The 17618-nt window shown below is 41.5% G+C and overlaps 1 protein-coding gene across 6 annotated transcripts in view; it reads left to right on the top strand.

The window, feature by feature from the left end:
* The first annotated feature begins 433 nt into the window (after positions 1 to 433).
* Positions 434 to 17618, top strand: part of CASK (calcium/calmodulin dependent serine protein kinase) — a 190759-nt gene continuing 173574 nt past the window's right edge. For all 6 annotated transcript variants that reach the window (XM_040056686.2, XM_040056682.2, XM_040056685.2 and 3 more), the window contains exon 1: positions 434 to 582. In XM_040056686.2, the coding sequence (XP_039912620.1) occupies positions 524 to 582 (59 nt within the window). In that variant the 5' untranslated portion in view covers positions 434 to 523. The remainder of the gene's footprint in view (positions 583 to 17618) is intronic.

The raw sequence follows: 17618 nt of genomic DNA, 5'->3' as shown, positions 1-17618 counted from the left end.
CCGCGAGCGCCTATCGCGACCGCCCGTCGCGAGCGCCGCCGCTCCGCCGCCGCCTCCTCCTCGCGCCCGGGAGCGCAATCGGCGCCCGCGCCCGGACTCTTCCCCCGCCCTTCCCCCCTCCCACTATTATCCTCCCTCCCGGCGCTCCCGCTCGCCCGGGAACGCGCGCCCCGCTCCCGCCCGGCGAGGGAGCGACCCGGCGCTGCCGCCCGCCCCGATCCCCTCCATGGCTCCCGCGCCGCCCCGCTGAGCCGGAGCCGCCCGCCGGGAGCCGCGGCTGAGCGCGGGAGGGGGGCGGCGGCGCGGGGGGTGCGACGCGCGCGGGGAGCGGCGGCGGCCGCGGCAGGAGGCGGAGGAGGAGCGGCGGGAGCGGGGAGTCCCGGCGCGGCCGCGGGAGCCCCGGGCGGGCGGGCGGCGCTGGGAGCGGCCGGGATTTACCGTGGTGGCGGTGGGCGCTGAGCGGCGGGGGAGCCGGGCGTCCCCGGGGCCGCCGCCTCTCGGGCTGAGCCCCCCCGCCCGGACCATGGCCGACGACGACGTGCTGTTCGAGGACGTGTACGAGCTCTGCGAGGTGATCGGCAAGTGAGTGCGGCGGGGAACGGGCAGGGCAGGGCAGGGCTGGGCAGGGGGAGCGCTGCCCCGCGCCCCCCGCCCGCACCGGGCACGGGGATGCTCCGCCCGGGACCCACCTGAGTCGCCGCCGCCGGCGGGGTCCGTGCGGGGTCCGGGTCCCCCCCCGTGGCCGGTGCCCACCGTCCTCGTCACACGGGAGGCGGAAGGGGGAGAAGTGACCCCATGTTTCCTCAGCCACCATGATTAACCACCTCGCCATCGCTCAGCCTGGCTGCAGCAAGCGGCAACCACTTCCCACCCCTTTTCTTCTCCTCCCCCCGATATCCCATTCCTGGCACACCCATCGAGGATTGCCTATTGGGGAAGGGAAGGGGAAGATAGCTCTCCGTAGATCCACCTATTCCTTGGGTGTCTGCGTATTTGTGCGCCAGGTGTTGGGTTTTCCTCTTCTTTGCTGCATAATAACCGGCGTGGTAGTGACGCTCGGGTAGCGGTCGGTTCTCGTCCAGATCCATCACTCTCGTTCGTGTGGAAATGGAGATGTACAAGGCAGGAGGAGTGCTTGGCCTTTTGAGTCTTATTATGCAACTGCTGTTAAACCGATGCTCGAGGCTTGTGTGAAACCTGGGAGTTGAGGCAGTGGCTGGCGTTCCCCAGCTGCTGTTTCGGGTTACCGCTGTTGGATGAAAATGACAATTCGAGTCACCAGGAAAATGCAGAGACTCCCCCAAATCAGATGGTGATAAAGAATTAAACCTAAACTCCATTCTCTCCTGGCCTCGTATTTCTGTGACTGCTCAACTTTGAAATCCTTTCTTTATTTCTTCACCGTCTTTCATGTATTTTTCTGTAGTTGTGTCTGTGTTGCAAAAAGGACGTGAAAGATACAGTGATCCTGAGGCTGCCTAATTTTCTGTGTGTCTGATTCCGAAACTGAGATTGCTCTGCAAGCCTTAGTAGTGACACTGTTCAGTGTGCTTGGAGTTTTTTTTTCTTCCTGACAATGGATTTTATGAGAATAATTGACCGTGTTTTGATTATAAACAAAGAATGTTTCCTGCATGTATTCTCTTGCCCGCTCTCCACCCCGATGCTTTTCAGTGTATATGGAGTGCGGTCTGCTTTCAAAGCCGGGGCTAAAAATATTCTGGAATTAATCTTTTCTCGGGATTATACTGAAATGCTGGTCTTGGACATAGCAGGTGGCTTTGTTGTCAGCAGAAGTTTCAGTACTCAGTTCTCTTCGTTTCACGAGACACCACCACCTTGCTCCTAACACAACTTTTAAAAATATTAAGCTCCAAGGGCCTTGTTTGCCATTATAAATGGTATATAATTGCTTTAACTTGACGCCTGTGAGGAGCTTCTGTAGGAACAAAACTCTTATTAGAGGTGTTTTGAAGACAATTCGTGACACACTCCTTTCACGAGCGGTAGCATGCTAAGCACTGCAGTTCACGCTCAGTTTTATTCCTGCCCAGTTGCCATTGGAAGGAAGGTGCAGTGCTTATGCATGACTGCACACCCGATCGGAGGATGGATGATTCACAGGGGGCCAGATGTTTGCACATCTCCGCCGACTTTTTGTTCTGTGGCTGGAGAATTTCGAAGGGAGAGCTCCAAACCGGTGGATTAGGTGTTTAGCTGCAGAAGTTCCGCACGAGGTTTAGGTAGTATAGAGAGTGTTGTGATGTAACTAGATCTAACAGATAAATATTGAATCACAGTAGCATGATGATGCCAAGAGCACTGTAGCGAAAACAGGGTGTATCGCTGAAAATAGCAGCGGTGGTGGTGTGAAGGGCTGATAGCTGGTTGTGATTACTCAGGCTTTTCCGCACAGATGTCAAGTCAGTCCTCTAAAAAAAACCCCAAGCATTTAAAATAAATACACAACTTTCACATACAATTTGTGAGTGCTATTCCTGTTTCTTTGCAACGCTGTGCGGGTAAATTCCAAGGGACCAGAGGTGCAGCATCTTTATTTGGCTTACAGATTCTGGATACTACCCTGCCTTGTCCATAAGAAACTTGAGGAAAGCTGCTGTAAATCTGCTTTGAATTGCTATGTATGCATCTGACCAGACATCTTTCAGTGAAACATACACTAAATGCCTGCATGTTCTTGAGATTTGTTAGTGATTGATACAGTGATTTAGTTCCTGCAAAATAGCACATCTGGCTCTGATTTGCATTTCGGACACATGAAATACTAAAATGTGTAATTTATCTTTCCTAAATAGGTAGTTACCACTGTCACTTAGGCTAGTAAAAGGTTTTTCATAAAGGGTGTGGGAAAGAATTCTTTGTCTGTAAAATGTCTGAGTGTTTAGTCAAAGTTCCCATACAATTTACTAGAGAAATCAGGAGATACTTTCTTGGCTGACAGTAGACAGTCCAATTTGTTGAGGCATATTCTGATCCTTAGGATAAGCTTTAAACACTTCCAAATACAATAGACTGATAAGACTGACTTTGAGTAAATGCAGCAATAATAGCTTTTGGTGAGGAACAATTACAGGGCAATAGTATATGAATGAATTGATGGGAATGACAATGATAAACTGTTTATTATGTGACATTTAGTGTGTTTAAGTTCTGCAAGCATGCATTTTTCATTTTTGAGGGGTGTGGGTGGGAAGAAAGGCCAGGAGAGATAGAGAGAAATTCTAGTTCATGTTTTCATTAGAAAAAAATGTTAGGGGAAATCTTATTTTGCATATATTTCCAGTATACCTTTCCATTGCTGAAAGCTATATGAAAATACAAATTGGAATAACAATCCCAATTTCTCATTGAACTTTTTAAAGTGCCATTTATGACATTAACATTAGTCCTGTATTTTTACTTAACCAGACGTGTTATGTTTGAGGTTACTACTGTCCCTTCAGCTTGGTTGACACAAACATTCTTCAGCAAGAAGTGAATTGGGGATTTCTTTATTAGCCTTCAAAAATGTGTTAACATATCTCAGGATAAGTGATAGTGATGAAAAATACAGGTGTGCCATTTTTTTTCCAAACTTGCTTCCAGATGGCTTTGAAGAGATTCACCCTGTGTATTCCTTGAAAAGTACAACCTAAAATCTTTAAGGCTGTTACTATGTGGATCAGACCATGTGTTTGATTGACAGCTCAGAGACGGTACTGCTAAATGTACTTGTTTATTTTTTATTAGAATTTTCATTCAAAATGCTTTGATTACTTTGCAAAATGTAGTAGGTGTAAAATTGAAACATCTTGGCTACTCATCCGAGGTGCACACTGTTCTGAGTTTATCATAGGAGCTCCACATACACATAGCAGGAGTTTTCTTCATGCCAGAGAGAGAATGCCTGTCTTTAGTAGGTATTGAATCTAGAAGAGTGAGACAAGGTTTTTATGATAGAGCCTTGTTCTGCAAGGACTTTGTTTTAAATTACGTTTTTGTACCTCTTAAGATCCATATCACTTTATGTTAGCATTAGAGGAGAGCCATAAAGATTGTCTGACCTTTCTAACAGTAGGACTGGAGGTTGCTTAAAATTTCTCCAAACGTTTAAGTTGTAAATACAATGAGATAAAGATGATAGACATTTATTTGTGTTTAAAAGGACTTTGGTCACAATTGAAGTCATTAATTCTGGGGTGCATTAGGAAGAGCGTGGCCAGCAGGTTGAGGAAGGGGATCCTGCCCCTCTGCTCAGCCCTGGTGAGGATCAGCTGGAGTGCTGTGTCCAGTTCGGGGCTCCTCAGGACAGGAGAGACAGGGAGCTCCTGGAGCAGCTCCAGTGGAGGGTGACAAAGATGATGGAGGGACTGGAAGATCCCAGTGAGGAAAGGCTGAGGGAGCTGGGCCTGTTCAGCCTCCAGAAGATGAGGCTGAGGGGGATCTCATCCCTGTGTGTCAGTGTCTGCAGGGAGGGCTCAGGGGATGGACCAGGCGCTGCTCCCTGGGGCCCAGCAATGGCACAGGAGGAACGGGCAGGAGCTGGTGGCCGGGAAGTTCCACCTGAACTTGGGGAAGAATTTGTTTCCTGTGCAGAGACCGAGCACTGGAACTGATTGTCCAGGGAGTGTGCGGAGTCTCCCTCACTGGAGATATTTCAGACCCATCTGGGCACAATCCTGTGCCATGTGCTGTGGGATGACCCTGCTTGAGCAGGGAAGTGGGACCAGTTATCCCACTGATGTCCCTTCCAGCCTTATCCATTCTGTGATACTAATGGAATGTACACTTCAGCTGTATATCTTTGTATTTTTTTCTTCGTTTGTGGGCCATCACTGTGTGTGTAGTAGTGCAGATGTTGGCATTTTCAGTAGCGGGGTATAACATGATGTTTGGTGCTAATGCTGTCTCTGCAAACTTGGTTAAGGCTAATCCTCTTCTGCGCTGCATGCATGAGGATTTTAATTTGTTTTCATCCCTCTTTCCTCTGTGATGGGATGAATCTCTCTGCTTGGGCTCTTCCATCTATTAGAGTAGTTAAAGGGCAAGAGCATTGCTCTCTTCTCCTTCCAGGCTGCCAACACTGCTGGAACACCACAGATGTGAGCCGAGGATGCAAAGTTTTGGGACAGGGTTTGTTTGTTTGTTTTTCAATAAAATTTTAAGGCTTCTAGCCCACTGAAGTTAGACAAGGGTTGTTGGTTGCAATTCCATCCTAAGCTCTTACCTGGATTTGGAGGTGCTTTATATTTATGCCTGACTCTGTGAGGAAAAGGATGACAGAGCTCATGGATTCCTTGTCCAGGAAATACTTAAAATTTCTAATAATTGTAATTATTGTGGTAACAAAGCTATGTAGAGGTGTTTTGATGTTTTCAGTGGTATTGTTTTTCATTATTGCCTCCATTTTCACTCATAGGAATTAGAATGATGTTGACTCTCAAACATACTTTTATTCTAGCAAACTGTTGAGATTTTGAATTTCCTGTAAAACCAATGCAAATAACTGATGGGTGTAATTAATGACAAACGAAAATGTGAAACAACCGTAGTGTGTACTCACTGTTTGTAAAGGGGAGAGGGAGAAGGGAACTTCTTTGGGATATGGCAACTGATTTGTCTGGTTCAACTTTTGAGTTTTTAGTGCTGTTTGAAACTCTGCTAATAAAACATCCTTGGCTGTTGACTCTGTTACAGGATGTAAGAGTAACAGATTCTAATAAATATTTGATTTAAGCATGAGGTCATAATGTGCATTGCTTCAGAAAAAATAGTGGTTGATTTTTTGTAGTGTATAATTGCTAGAGTATACCCTTAGCTAAGTTATTCTGCTGTGGATTTTAGCTGTAGTAGTGACCTGTTTCTACTTAAGAGGCTCTGCCCACTTAAGAGAAGCAGCTGAACACAGAATAGAATGAGTAAACCTGATTGCAGAGTACAACATTTCAATCTCTACTGTCTATTTGTACGGCTTTTTCTAATATTGTCTTGATAACCAGCAGCACTCTTGTGTACATCCTTCTTGAGGAAGAATTCCTTCTTGGGAAGGGTTGTTAAGCATTGGAATGAGCTGCCCAGAGGGGTGGAGGAGTCACCGGCCCTGGAGCTGTTCATGAGATGACTGGATGTGGCGCTCAGTGCCATCTGTGGTTCAGTTGACAGAGTGGTGAGCGGTCAGAGGTTGCAGTCGATGATCTTGGGGGTTTTTTTCCAACATAAATGAATCTGTGATTCTTGTAATGTGAACAAGACAGCTGTAGTGATTGGGAAGTTGAGGCTTGCTTAAGAGGGGACTTTGGAGGAACTTGATCTGGGAAAATACAAGCTGAGAAAGATTGTGCAAGGGCTTTGCAAATATGTTTATGTGTTTAAACACCAGAGAGAAGGAAGCCCTGAAAATGAGCAAATCTGAGCAGACTAGTCCTGTGTAATTTCAGTCTGAAAGTTTGAAGATTTTAGACAAATTCACTGCTGAGATTCTGGATCAGATGTCTGAGAAGTTGTGGGATGAAAAAAGTGACCTTGACTTGAAGATTTGCTAAGTTAGGAGTTTGATATTTTTATTAAAATAGTATGAAGCTTTGTTGCCTTCAGAAAAACGGGGGCCGGGCTTCAGGACCTGTGATTCCTGATTCAATCTTTTGAATTTCAATTCAAACATAATACTTAAGATAAAATGCTTTAGGATAAAGAAATACTAGGGAAAGAAGAAAGACGTCTTCTATATCAACAGCCACTCACCTGCTTAGCCCTCTGTCTGATACACTGCGCTTTTTCATAATCTTTTATACAGATGTCACTACTATGAACGGTAATCAAGCATTATTAACCTCAATATGTTTCCAAAGATCACGTCTCTGAAACTTGTAGTCATAATAAATGTGTCATCTAAAGAATGATGCCTCCAGAAATCAGTGGTTGTTATAAGTAGGTATTTTGTGCCGAACTGTAGAGTTGATAAAAATAACTCTCATGAATGAAGGGAGTACATTTTTTTTTTAATGTGCAGCATGGCCAGAGCTATCTATCATCCCTTCCTATTAAAAAAATCAGGCTTACCTCTTAAGATAGTGTAGTAATCAGCTATTCTCACCAAAAGAACCCCAAGAAACTTCTTATTCTTTGCCTACATCAGGTAAGTGAGTAAGAGGAAAGCATCTAAAGCATGGGAAGAGAGTGCCTTGAGTTCAGCATAGCTGTAGACTGATACGTGTTTTGTGTGCCAAGTTAGTGCCTTCTCGTAATAAATTTCTGCTGCATTCAGAATGGGTTCCAGTGTTCCTTGGGAGATGTCTGTTGGTGCAAGGAATGCTGCCCTTGTTGGAAACAGCAGTGCACAGCAAAACTGTGGCATTTCAGTTACCTTCATGTTACTGGGTATTTAAGCTCTGTTTTACCAGTTTCTTTTTCTGGAAGTGAAAACAGTGAAGTAAGGTTCAAAGAAATTTTGGAGCTTGACCATAAAAAACCTTTACATTGTAATAAGGGTGTATTTTTTCACTTCGATTTGAATGAGAAGTCTTTCCAGAGATATTCCTAAAAAAACTTTTACAGGATAAATTTAGGACTAAAAGGACAGAAGACTATTGCCTAATGTATTCTCACAGGACAGAATTGAATATCCCTTGCTCTTTTACTTTCATTCCTTGTTTTTTTCCTAGAATAGAATAAGAAGGGGTAGCCAGAAAGTTAGTTCATACTTTCTGTCTTTTGTTGCAGTGTTCAAGCTTCAGTGGGGCTGTGCTTTCCTTCCAGGCTTAGGATTTGTCTGAATTCTTGTGTTGTCAATATTTTGCCAATTTCTCTATTGACTTAATTTTTTAAGAAGTCAGTAGTTAGAACATGTCTTCAGCACCTGAAAACATTTTTGGTTGATGCGTAGTTCTTACAAACTTACAAAGTGCATTGTGTTTAAGAAATGTGTGTTTAAGAAATTCTGAATATTTGCCTTCCACCAGGGATTCTAAGTAGCATTTGGTTGAATAGATTTTTACTTGGCTCCTACACCTGTTTCTTTGGCTACCCAGTGGCAGGTCACTGTTTGCAGCTACTCTGATTGCATTTTTAACTAACATCTCCATTTTCTTTTCTGGAGTATGTGGACATAAGCAGTTATTCCCAGTATTTAATAATGAGTAAATTTCCTGGGATATGTGAACTAAGAAAGCTGTAGAAAACTTTCCTCTAAACAAATTTTTTAGGTGTAAAAGCTGGGGTGTAAGTCTTGTACAGGCATTTACAGTGGTTCAAAACGTGTTCTGTTCAGTTGTTGGGAAGCACTTAAAGGTAAATTGCGAAACTAGTTTTATCTTATCAAAGTGTCGGTTCTGTTGCAGCTGAGATTAAGAAATCCTTAGAATTTCAAAGTGTGCCTTTCCTAGGGAACACACTATTCTTGGGTAACTCGTGACTTCATATAAATTCAGTTACCAGAGTTCGGAAGGTAATTGACTTTTGGGAATTTTTGATCCAAAGATCACTAGAAGTAAGGAAGGAAGTCTTAACTGTAGAGAGGTTGAGGCTTCTCAGCTACAGTGGTCTTTTAAGATATTCAGAACTTCATGAAATCTTTTTCCTAAGTGTCTTGTTATGTGGGTCTGTGAAAGACATAACGCCACCAAAGGAAAAACAAAACTAAAAACAAATAAACAAAAAAGAAGTAAAGAACTTCTCGTAAAAGAAAGTTGAGCTTGTCCTGACCGTCTCAGAACTTAGGCATGTTCCTCTATCTTCTTTTTTCTCCCACTTTCACTTTGGGGAGAGGGTCTTTGAGTGAAACCTTCGGCTGTGTCCTTGATGTTCCAGCTTAGAGAAGCCAGCCAAAGGAGTGTGTTACTGCTTCATTTCCACACTGGTCCAGGGAACCCCCGATAATTCAAATGCAGTTGTCAGCTGCCTCTTTTCTTTTTTGGCTCCAGATGTCATTCCTAATACTGAACTGAGGGGACCAGTTCTGAACCGTGGGGAAGCACTCATTTGCACTCCATTAGAGGGATCAATACACCTGTAAATGGAAGGGATAGTGAAGAAGCAAGTGAGATAATCCTATCTCCCATCTTCAAACCACTCCTCCACTCCCCTCCTTCTGGTTAGGAGAAGTTGATAGAGAAGGTGGGGGTGAGGGTAGCCTGAGAAGATGACAAACAATTTAGGGAATTATATATTAAGTGATAGGATCTTTTCTGCATCAATTGTGATCCGGACTAGTAATTTTTCCTAGAAAAGAGCTTTGTGGAGCTCTTTATGTTTGCCACGGTTGAACTTGAATGCAGCAGCAGCAGATAGGTTGAGTTTGGATGGGTTCAGAGACGGCGCTGGTCTGGCTGCATGCAGAGCAGGAGCCAGGGTGGGAATTGAGGTGAAGTCCTGCACCTCTGTGATCCTGCAGCCTCTCTAAGTAAATCATGATTCGTGAAGGAGAGCTGTGACAAGTTGTGGCTGTGCTGGAGGTTGTGTGAACGTGGCACCTTTCTGTTCTTTGTGCCCAGTGTGAGGGGTGTGTGAGGGCATCTTGGCAACAGGAGCTGAATTAAGTTTGCTGCTGCTGGAAGGAGGAGGTATTGCTCTCTGTGTGCTTCCATGCCCCGAGTGATCCACCCTTCCCCTGTGCCAGCTTCCACATTCATCTGATCTGCATGGGCCAGGTGCACTACAAAAATACTCACTTGTTACGTGGTTATTCTGCTGTTTTCCCTGGCTTGACCAGACCTGCAGTGCAGTCAGGGCTTGCTCAAGGTAGAGAGCTCAGGGATGGAGTGAAATAAAGTGTGCAGGCACTTCTCACCTTTGACAACAGTGAATTACCAAGATGATATCATAAAATGCTTTTTTTACAGCATGCTTGGCTTTTTTTGTATAATCAGGAAGTTAGCTCCCAACCCTTTTCTGCAATAATCCAGACAATGGTAAGGAAAGGGCAAGAAAAAAAGGGAACAATTACTTTTTTGAGGGGAAAGGAAACGTTCCAAATTAACATTCAATTATTAACACACGCGCACACAAAAAAATCAGTTGTTTTTATGGTCTTAATTTGTTCTTTCCTTCTTCCTATACAGACAAGACATTCCCTGTAATTAAAACCAAGTGCCAACTTTACATCAGGACCTCGCTTCATTCAGGTTTTAATTGGCAACAGCCAGTTAAAATTAGGAAGGCAACTAAGTCTGGGATTTTTGTTTGTTGAATATTTGAATTAATTCTTTGAAGCATATTAGCTTCTGACATGACTAGATGTTCTTCCAATGTGCATGTGCCTTGTTGGGTCCTTCAGGACTTGAAATGTTCACAATTGAGTGTACACTGAACAGCAGTGCTCGATGTTTGTGAGGAATTCTAATCTTTAGAGAAACCAAATCTGTTACTTCTGGTGCTGGCGTGATTGTGTGCAAAAGCTCTGATAGCATATTTAGGAATGTTCAAGGAATTCAAAACCAAAGTTTTCCTGAGCCACCTATTTTCAGATTTTGTTTTGCTCTAAACCTTATGTAAAATGTATTGTATTGATCAAGGATGTGTTTCAGTTTAAATTCCTACCTTTCTGCCTATTTGTTTTGTTGGGGTTTTTTTGTTTGGTTTTTTGGTCTTGGGTTTTTTTAAGAAAAATTCTGTGTTAGTGCATCTAGATCAAGTTTAGATTGAAAAGTACCAATTTCCATTTACAGAAAACACTGTTTTCCTTTCTGTAGCCCTCAAACTAGCAGTAACCTCTTTCTTACTGTGTTTTTGGAAGTATCTTAATTTCACACCCTCAGCACTACAGACATGAAAGGAACAAAAGGGGCTTTCAAAACTGACGGTCAGACAGAACTGTTTTGCTCAGTTAGAGCTATTAGAGTAAGATTATTTTTCTTACTTTTTCCTTTCTGGAAGAAGTAGTTATCTGTTGGCCGAGTTTCTCGGATGTTCAGCCCTTAAGGTTCAATTATCTTTAAAAGCATAAAGTAAACAGGGTGCTTAAAATATCAGAAGTTCTTTCCCTAATCTTAGATCTCAAGTGTGTCAGATTTTTTTTATCAGCTGCAGGCACTTGTAGCTGTAAAGTATTCAAAACTTCATAGCTGCCGTGGAGATACACTTTGAGGATACTTTCTTAACTCCTGCAGATGAATCTCCTCACTTGAATTCTTAGTTTGATGTTTTCAAAAGCTTGAGTCGTCTGTTTGCTATGTTGATAAGGGTTGTTTTCAAATAGATTGCTGACTGTAGAGTTGTTTTGTGGTGTGTGCTTGAAATACTTCAAATTTGCTCAGAACAAGGAATGGGAATGGGATCTTTTATATTTTTATTTTTTTTTCTTTGTGAAGACAATCATCATGGATGCTTTGTTTTCCCTCTTAGTGGATCTGGTGAGTTTTAAATGATCCCGTAGAACATCAGCTGGGCATGTTAAGAGTACCTCTGTTTTTACTGTACCTTGTAGCCTGGTGAGTGCTTTTGCAGGCACTGTGTGTTAGGGAAGGAAGGATTTTAGTATGAGTGTCCTGATTTCGGGAGGATTGCTCCAAGCGCTCATGAGAAGCAGCTGTCACTACACTGGTGTGGATTGACAAGTTCTGAGAACATGTCCTGCTATTAGGGAGGCAAAATCCACAGCAGAACCATTGGTTTGGTATTCTCCTTGCTGGTGAGTTACAATGTCTCTTGAGATTGCACTTTTCAATATCCAGGATCCCTTAGGTGTTGTGTTAAACAGCAAACTCAGATTTATAATCTGAAGTTATTCTCAGGGATGCAGTTAAGCAGAAAGGTGAGGTCACTCTGTGAAACTTCTGTGATTCTTTCCTTGAATGTTTGTTGTATTTCAGAATTGGACTTAGTTTCTCATATTGCGAACGTCTTTTTTAAAAATTTAAAGTGTGGCAGAGAACTAATGTGGGAAATTCTCCTCTCAAAACCAGGCTATATCCAGCCTCTCAGTATTTGTTTCAGTTGCAAAGACAAGGAAAAGTTTAAGAATAAAACCTTCCCGCAATGTGGTTTCAGACATATGGCTGGGACATTCAGAAATCAGTGGTGATTTGTGAGAATATTGATTCATGTTAGAATTTAAATGTGTATTTTGTTGAAAGCTGTTTTAAAATTCTTTTTCTCATATGTGCTAAAAATTGATCTGTGAAGTTTTTGCATATAAAAATAGAGCTTTACAGTGGTTTGTAGCAGTTCTTACTGATAGGTTTCTTTTTTTTTTGTCACTGAAAAAGGAAAAAAAAACGTGAATTGTTTACTGTTTGGACAAAGCTATAAAAATTACTCAGAACTTTCCTTTTCATTTAACTTTTGCTCCAACGCTCAGATGCTAGCTTGAGACTTTGCTGCCATCTCTAGTTTCTTGATGAAATTTATCTTGAGCTGCTATTTTGTCCTGCATTTTCATCTGTATTCTTAAAAAGACAAATTTTGGCTGGATTTCACAACTGCTGTTAGAAAAATTTGTTTTGTAAAGCTCATGAAGAAAATTGCTGTCCCTTGTGGGTTTCTTCCCTGTGGATACATTAGGTTTTTTCTAAGGAGAAATATCTTGTATTCTTCATATCTTGTATTCTTATTTGTTTCATCTTCAGATACAGCTGTAGTTAATAAGCTTCCTGCATTTTTTGCTCTCACTTTGGCTGTTAAAATTTGTAAGTCATGCTCCTGTTACTGTATTTATTATGATAAAAACAGTATATTCTGCTGGTTGGTTATTGAATATAGAACAGTTTAGGGTTTTGCTGTTCTCTTCAGTACCAGCATTTTACTTCCAGTTTGAGTGTCAATACGCCTGAATGGTTTTTAAATGTTTCTTTGCCAGTCTTCTTTTTTTTTTAGCATTTCCTCTGTGATGTGAGGCTCCTGGCACTGCCAAAGATTCGTTCTCTGGATTTTTTTTCCCCCTGCTTTGACTCACTTTTCTTTTCCTAGCAATTAACAACTTTTCCTAGCAACTTGTATACATTGTTTTACGTGGTGTATTCTGATGTAGACTGAGATCTCCTTTAGTGTTCTTCAGGCTCCCTGGGTTCCCAGCAGACTGTAGGACAGCTGTCAGTCAGAATTTTGTTCCCATGGAAACTGCCTTGGTGCAAAATCAGACTGCAATTTCAGTTTCTGAAACCTGAGCCAGCAAGAGGCTTCTCCTCAGAAGAACCTTTGAAAAAGTGTCCTCATTATAGTTTTATCTTTGAATCTGCAGCCAGCTGAGGCAGTAGTGTTGAGACCTGTGTGTGTTTTCTCTAGAGGGAGTGGTGCAGGGTAACCTGTTCTGTTACTGTCTCAAAGTCCTGACGACAGTTCAGGTATTGAATGTGACTCCTTTGGTTTGGTTTGGTTGGGCTGGGTTTTGGTTTTTTTTCTCCCCATCATAGTTGTAAAAGCTGTAGAGGAAAGAGCTTTTCTTTTTGCCGGTTGTCCTTGCCTCTGCAGCACGGAAAAAGTGAAGTTGTGTGGCTTCACTGCTTCTGCCTAGAATTCAAGGAAGAGAGATGGTTCTCTGCAGTTGAATTGTGTTCCTGTGAGCGTGTGTGGAAGAAGGAAGTTTATCTGATCTCTTCTCACCAGGGGGAAATAAGATCTTGGCCTCCTTGATTTAGCAACCATGCTTCCCAATCTGTTTCTGGGAAAATAAGGGTTTTTCAAAAGCAACGACACTTATAAAATAAGGGTTTTATACCTATTTAGTACGAAACTGCTCACTCTTTCCTGTACACTCTAACTAGCAGAAAGTGCTTTTTGTATTTTTCACATTTTCTATTTTATCTAATCACTGTGATTTTGCAGCAAGTGAGGGGTGGTCATCAAAAAACTATTTAAAAAATGCCTCTTTCCCCCCCCCCCCCCCCCCCCCCCCCCCCCCCCACTTATTTTAGGCTGATGCTGTCTTACAGGATAACTCCTGAAATCTCAGGAAAACTTACATACCTACTGCTCAAGTTAAAGGACTTCCAGAAATACAAATCTCCAAGAGAAAGCAGAAAGTTGTATCTCCAAAGTCCGAAGCATGTTTTGTGCAGGAGTTCATGTTTTGTGGCAAATGTTACACCATTTGCAGGGGTGTGTCATGCTGCCCTGTTAGTGTGTCAGAGATGATATCAACACTCTATGTTGGGTTGGGGGTTTTTTTAATTATTTTTAAATTCATTCACATGTAAATGGACTGGTAAAATGCTTAATTTTTTTGCCCATTCTTCACTTCTAGCAAACATAAATATGATCTTCCATCCTATCAGCTTAAATGCTCCTTGGAAATGTGTTGTTTATAAAGCTTCAGAAAATACACTGTTCTTTAATGATGTGCAAAAATCTTGTAATCAGTATTCCTTCAAGCGGCTCAAATGCACAGGGCTGTGCTGAGTCCAAAATCACATTTGATTAAGTGCTAGTTAAGTATTTCACTTGTTTAGAATTAAGACCCTGCAAAATGTGCAAAACCCCTATATTTTTGTGTGCTTTAATGGATGGGAGCTGAGTTGTTACAGCCAGAATCAGGAGCAAATTGTTGATCCTGGCACACTTAGTGCATGCAGTAGGAGTGGGAAAGTGGACAGTGTGCATCTGGTGTGAAAGTATTCTCTATTTTTGTGTTTGTTGTTTTATACCCCAAGTAGTTCCAGAGGTTTTCACAGTCCTCCCTAGTCCTATTTCTCAGCAGAGCACATTTTATGTTACTCCTCTTTTTTAACAGGTAGGTTGGGAAGGGCTATTGGTCAGTATTAGTGAGCTAGTAATCAAGGAGGTAAAAATGATAGTATGTTTGGGAATGATCCAGTGTCCAGAATTCTCAGTGTATTTATGTGTTTGATGCTATTCAGAATGGAATGAAAAAAGGTTCAGCTTCTCAGTGTTACGTTGAAGGTGAATTGCTAATTAAAATTGATTAGCATATGCTCTTTTACTGGTTAAAATGGTTTCTTGATTTAAGTTCTTGAGAAAATGTATCTAGTAGTGGAGACTCTAACTATGGTCAGATAGTTCTCATAAAAGCAGTTTATTAAATTATAGTCCATGATAGTTTATGTAAACAGTTGATAACGTTTATGCAGTGTATGAAAATCTTACACCTTTCTATAGGCAATTCTGTAAAATGGGAGTTATCTCCTTGTGAGGATGTTGACAGCAAATAGCAGAAAATATTCACAGTATTAATATCACGGCTCAAGTTTATCTTAATCTTGCCCAGAAAGGAGTTTCTGTGCAAGTGTTCATTTTCAAAACTTTTTATCTAGTAAAATGTATATAATGAAGTTCTAAAATAAACCATAAAATCTTATCAAGCAGTGTTCTCTGAGATGTGTTGCCCTCCCTTTTTGTCATTTTTGTTCATGTACTTGCTCTTTTGGGGAACTAAACTAGTCTAATGAAAGAAATCAGGATTAAAAAGTGTCTTTCTCCCCTCATCCCTTTGCTAAGTTTCCCGCTCAGTCATTCTCATCAGGGATTTTGGCCAGTTTTCCAACTGCAGTGCAATTGCTCTTAAAACTTTAATCTTCACCTGGATGGATATTGGGGAGCAATAGAAGCCATGAAAACAGTTAAACCACCAAACCAGTTTAATCAGAAAGAAGATGACGCATCTCTATCTTGAAGGAAAGCACAGATTATACATTTTTTTTATCTCCAAGGCAAATATTTTCTGCTTCTCAGTGGACTGATTACCTGTGGTTGTCATGTGCTGGAAAACATCAGTGGGAGAAGTGGCCTTTCAGTGATGCTGCTGTAGTGGTACTTGGAATCTGGTTTGCCACAGAGGGGTATCATGTAATTAACACAATTATCTATTCCTTGAGTGGCACCTGTAGAAATTCATTTGTTGAGAACCAAACCAGCACCTTTCTTGAATGATTGAAAAAAAAGAAAAAAGTAGAGGAGAGTCAGGAGGTCATTAGCAGTTTTGAATATGCTTTTTTTTTTTTTTAAGTGCTTTTAGTTTGGCATAGTATTTCTCCAGGTTGTATTTGAAGTCATATTTGGACTAAACCCTTGACAATAAAGCAATTGTTTCAAAGCTTTGTTTGGGCTGATAACGTGTGGAAAGGACAAGACTGTAAAAATTGAATTTTCTAGCCATATGAAGGGAGTCCTTTTGCAAACAGTTGGAAATAATCCATCTTGTAAGTGTGGCTCAACCCACGTACTGCTACCCTGGTCATACAATTGAACTGTGACATCTGTGAACTGTCTAAAATGATTGCTAGATACCTGTACTGTCTAATGGAATAAATACCTCTTTTCATGGATTGTTTTCATTCTGGTTCTGGCCATATGATCTGGTTTTGGCTATAGTAGTTGGTGTTGAGTAAGATTTCCATAATTGAAGGGTGGGAATATCTCTCTTGATATTCAGAGAGAACAGATCCAAGGTATACAGGAGATTTTATTTATTTTGCATTCCAAGTCTGCACCCAGAGGGAAGAGAGAGGAGGCAAGATCTGATTCTCAAGAGGTCTGCAGTATTGCTTTAGTCTTTTCAGTTGAACTTTAACCTAAAAATGGGGAAGGAGGCTTTGATTATTCAGTCTATAGTTTGTGTTTGCATTGAGAATCAGGAATAGAATCTCCGTTAGTAGGGGTAGTTAAGGTGGCAGCTCTTGACCTGTTCAGCTGCTTCTCACTTGAACTTGGAGAGAAAAAGCAGATAATTGTGACCATCATTCTTCAGGTTCCTTCTAACATGTCACTGGGTCTTCAGGAAGGAGTAAATCAGACTTGTTTTTTTACAAGGTAGGAGAGAATAGAAATGACTGCTTGAACAAACTGATTAAAGAAAACCTTGCTTAGTTGCTGCAAGTCCTTATTTTAATTAGTACATTAAATTCTGAAATATGGCCTAAGCTTACCCCAGAGAGTTTTATAATAAGCTGATAACTGTCTGTGGGGGCAAAAATGGGTTTGTTCATTTGCTTATTTCTAAGGCGCATGCTTAGCATAATTTTCAGTATATTGGGGGGGAAAAAAAAAAACCAACAAGTTTTATACAAACTGCATAGCTGTAAATCCTTCTTTTCAGCATTCAACCTTACTCCAGCTGGGAAGATTCATGTGCTACAGCCTTGAAACTTTTATCTAGTTCTTGTAGCTCTACTGAAGCTTCATCTCTGCCAAAGGCTGTGTCAAATTTATCATCTCCTGCCATGTCTATTGAAGTCTCTGACCACCAGTCACAGTGCATATTTTAGTTGTCTTTTGCCAGTTTCTCATTACCAAGACTGAACCTTGTCTGCACCCAAATTTGAAGCAGGTAGATGTATTTACTGTAGCATCTGCAAGCCTTTTTTTTTGGTCTTCAATTATTATTATTATTATTAAAGAGGTAGCTGGATGTTATGTTTTGTGAGAATTTGTTTTAATTCAATTTTTGGAACTTCCCCCCCTTGACTTTTCTTCAGGTCTCAACAATGACTGAAGAGTATCAGATACCTTACATCAGAAAAAGTAATCTATATTCAGAGAAAAGTACCTGCTGAAATATTTTTATGCTGCTCTGTCCAGACTAAAGATGGCATTTTTACTTCTTTTGGACCTATCACTCATACTGAGCTGCCAAGTTTTTGTCTTAATTAGTATTTTGCCATTGCTGCTTTAGGATGAATAAAACAACTACACTTTTCCAAATATCCCCAGCGCAGATGTTTTTGGAACATATT

The sequence above is a fragment of the Hirundo rustica genome, chromosome 2 (assembly GCF_015227805.2).
Source record: "Hirundo rustica isolate bHirRus1 chromosome 2, bHirRus1.pri.v3, whole genome shotgun sequence".
Taxonomy (NCBI): Eukaryota; Metazoa; Chordata; class Aves; order Passeriformes; family Hirundinidae; genus Hirundo; species Hirundo rustica.
This window is presented reverse-complemented; position numbering and strand designations above follow the sequence as displayed.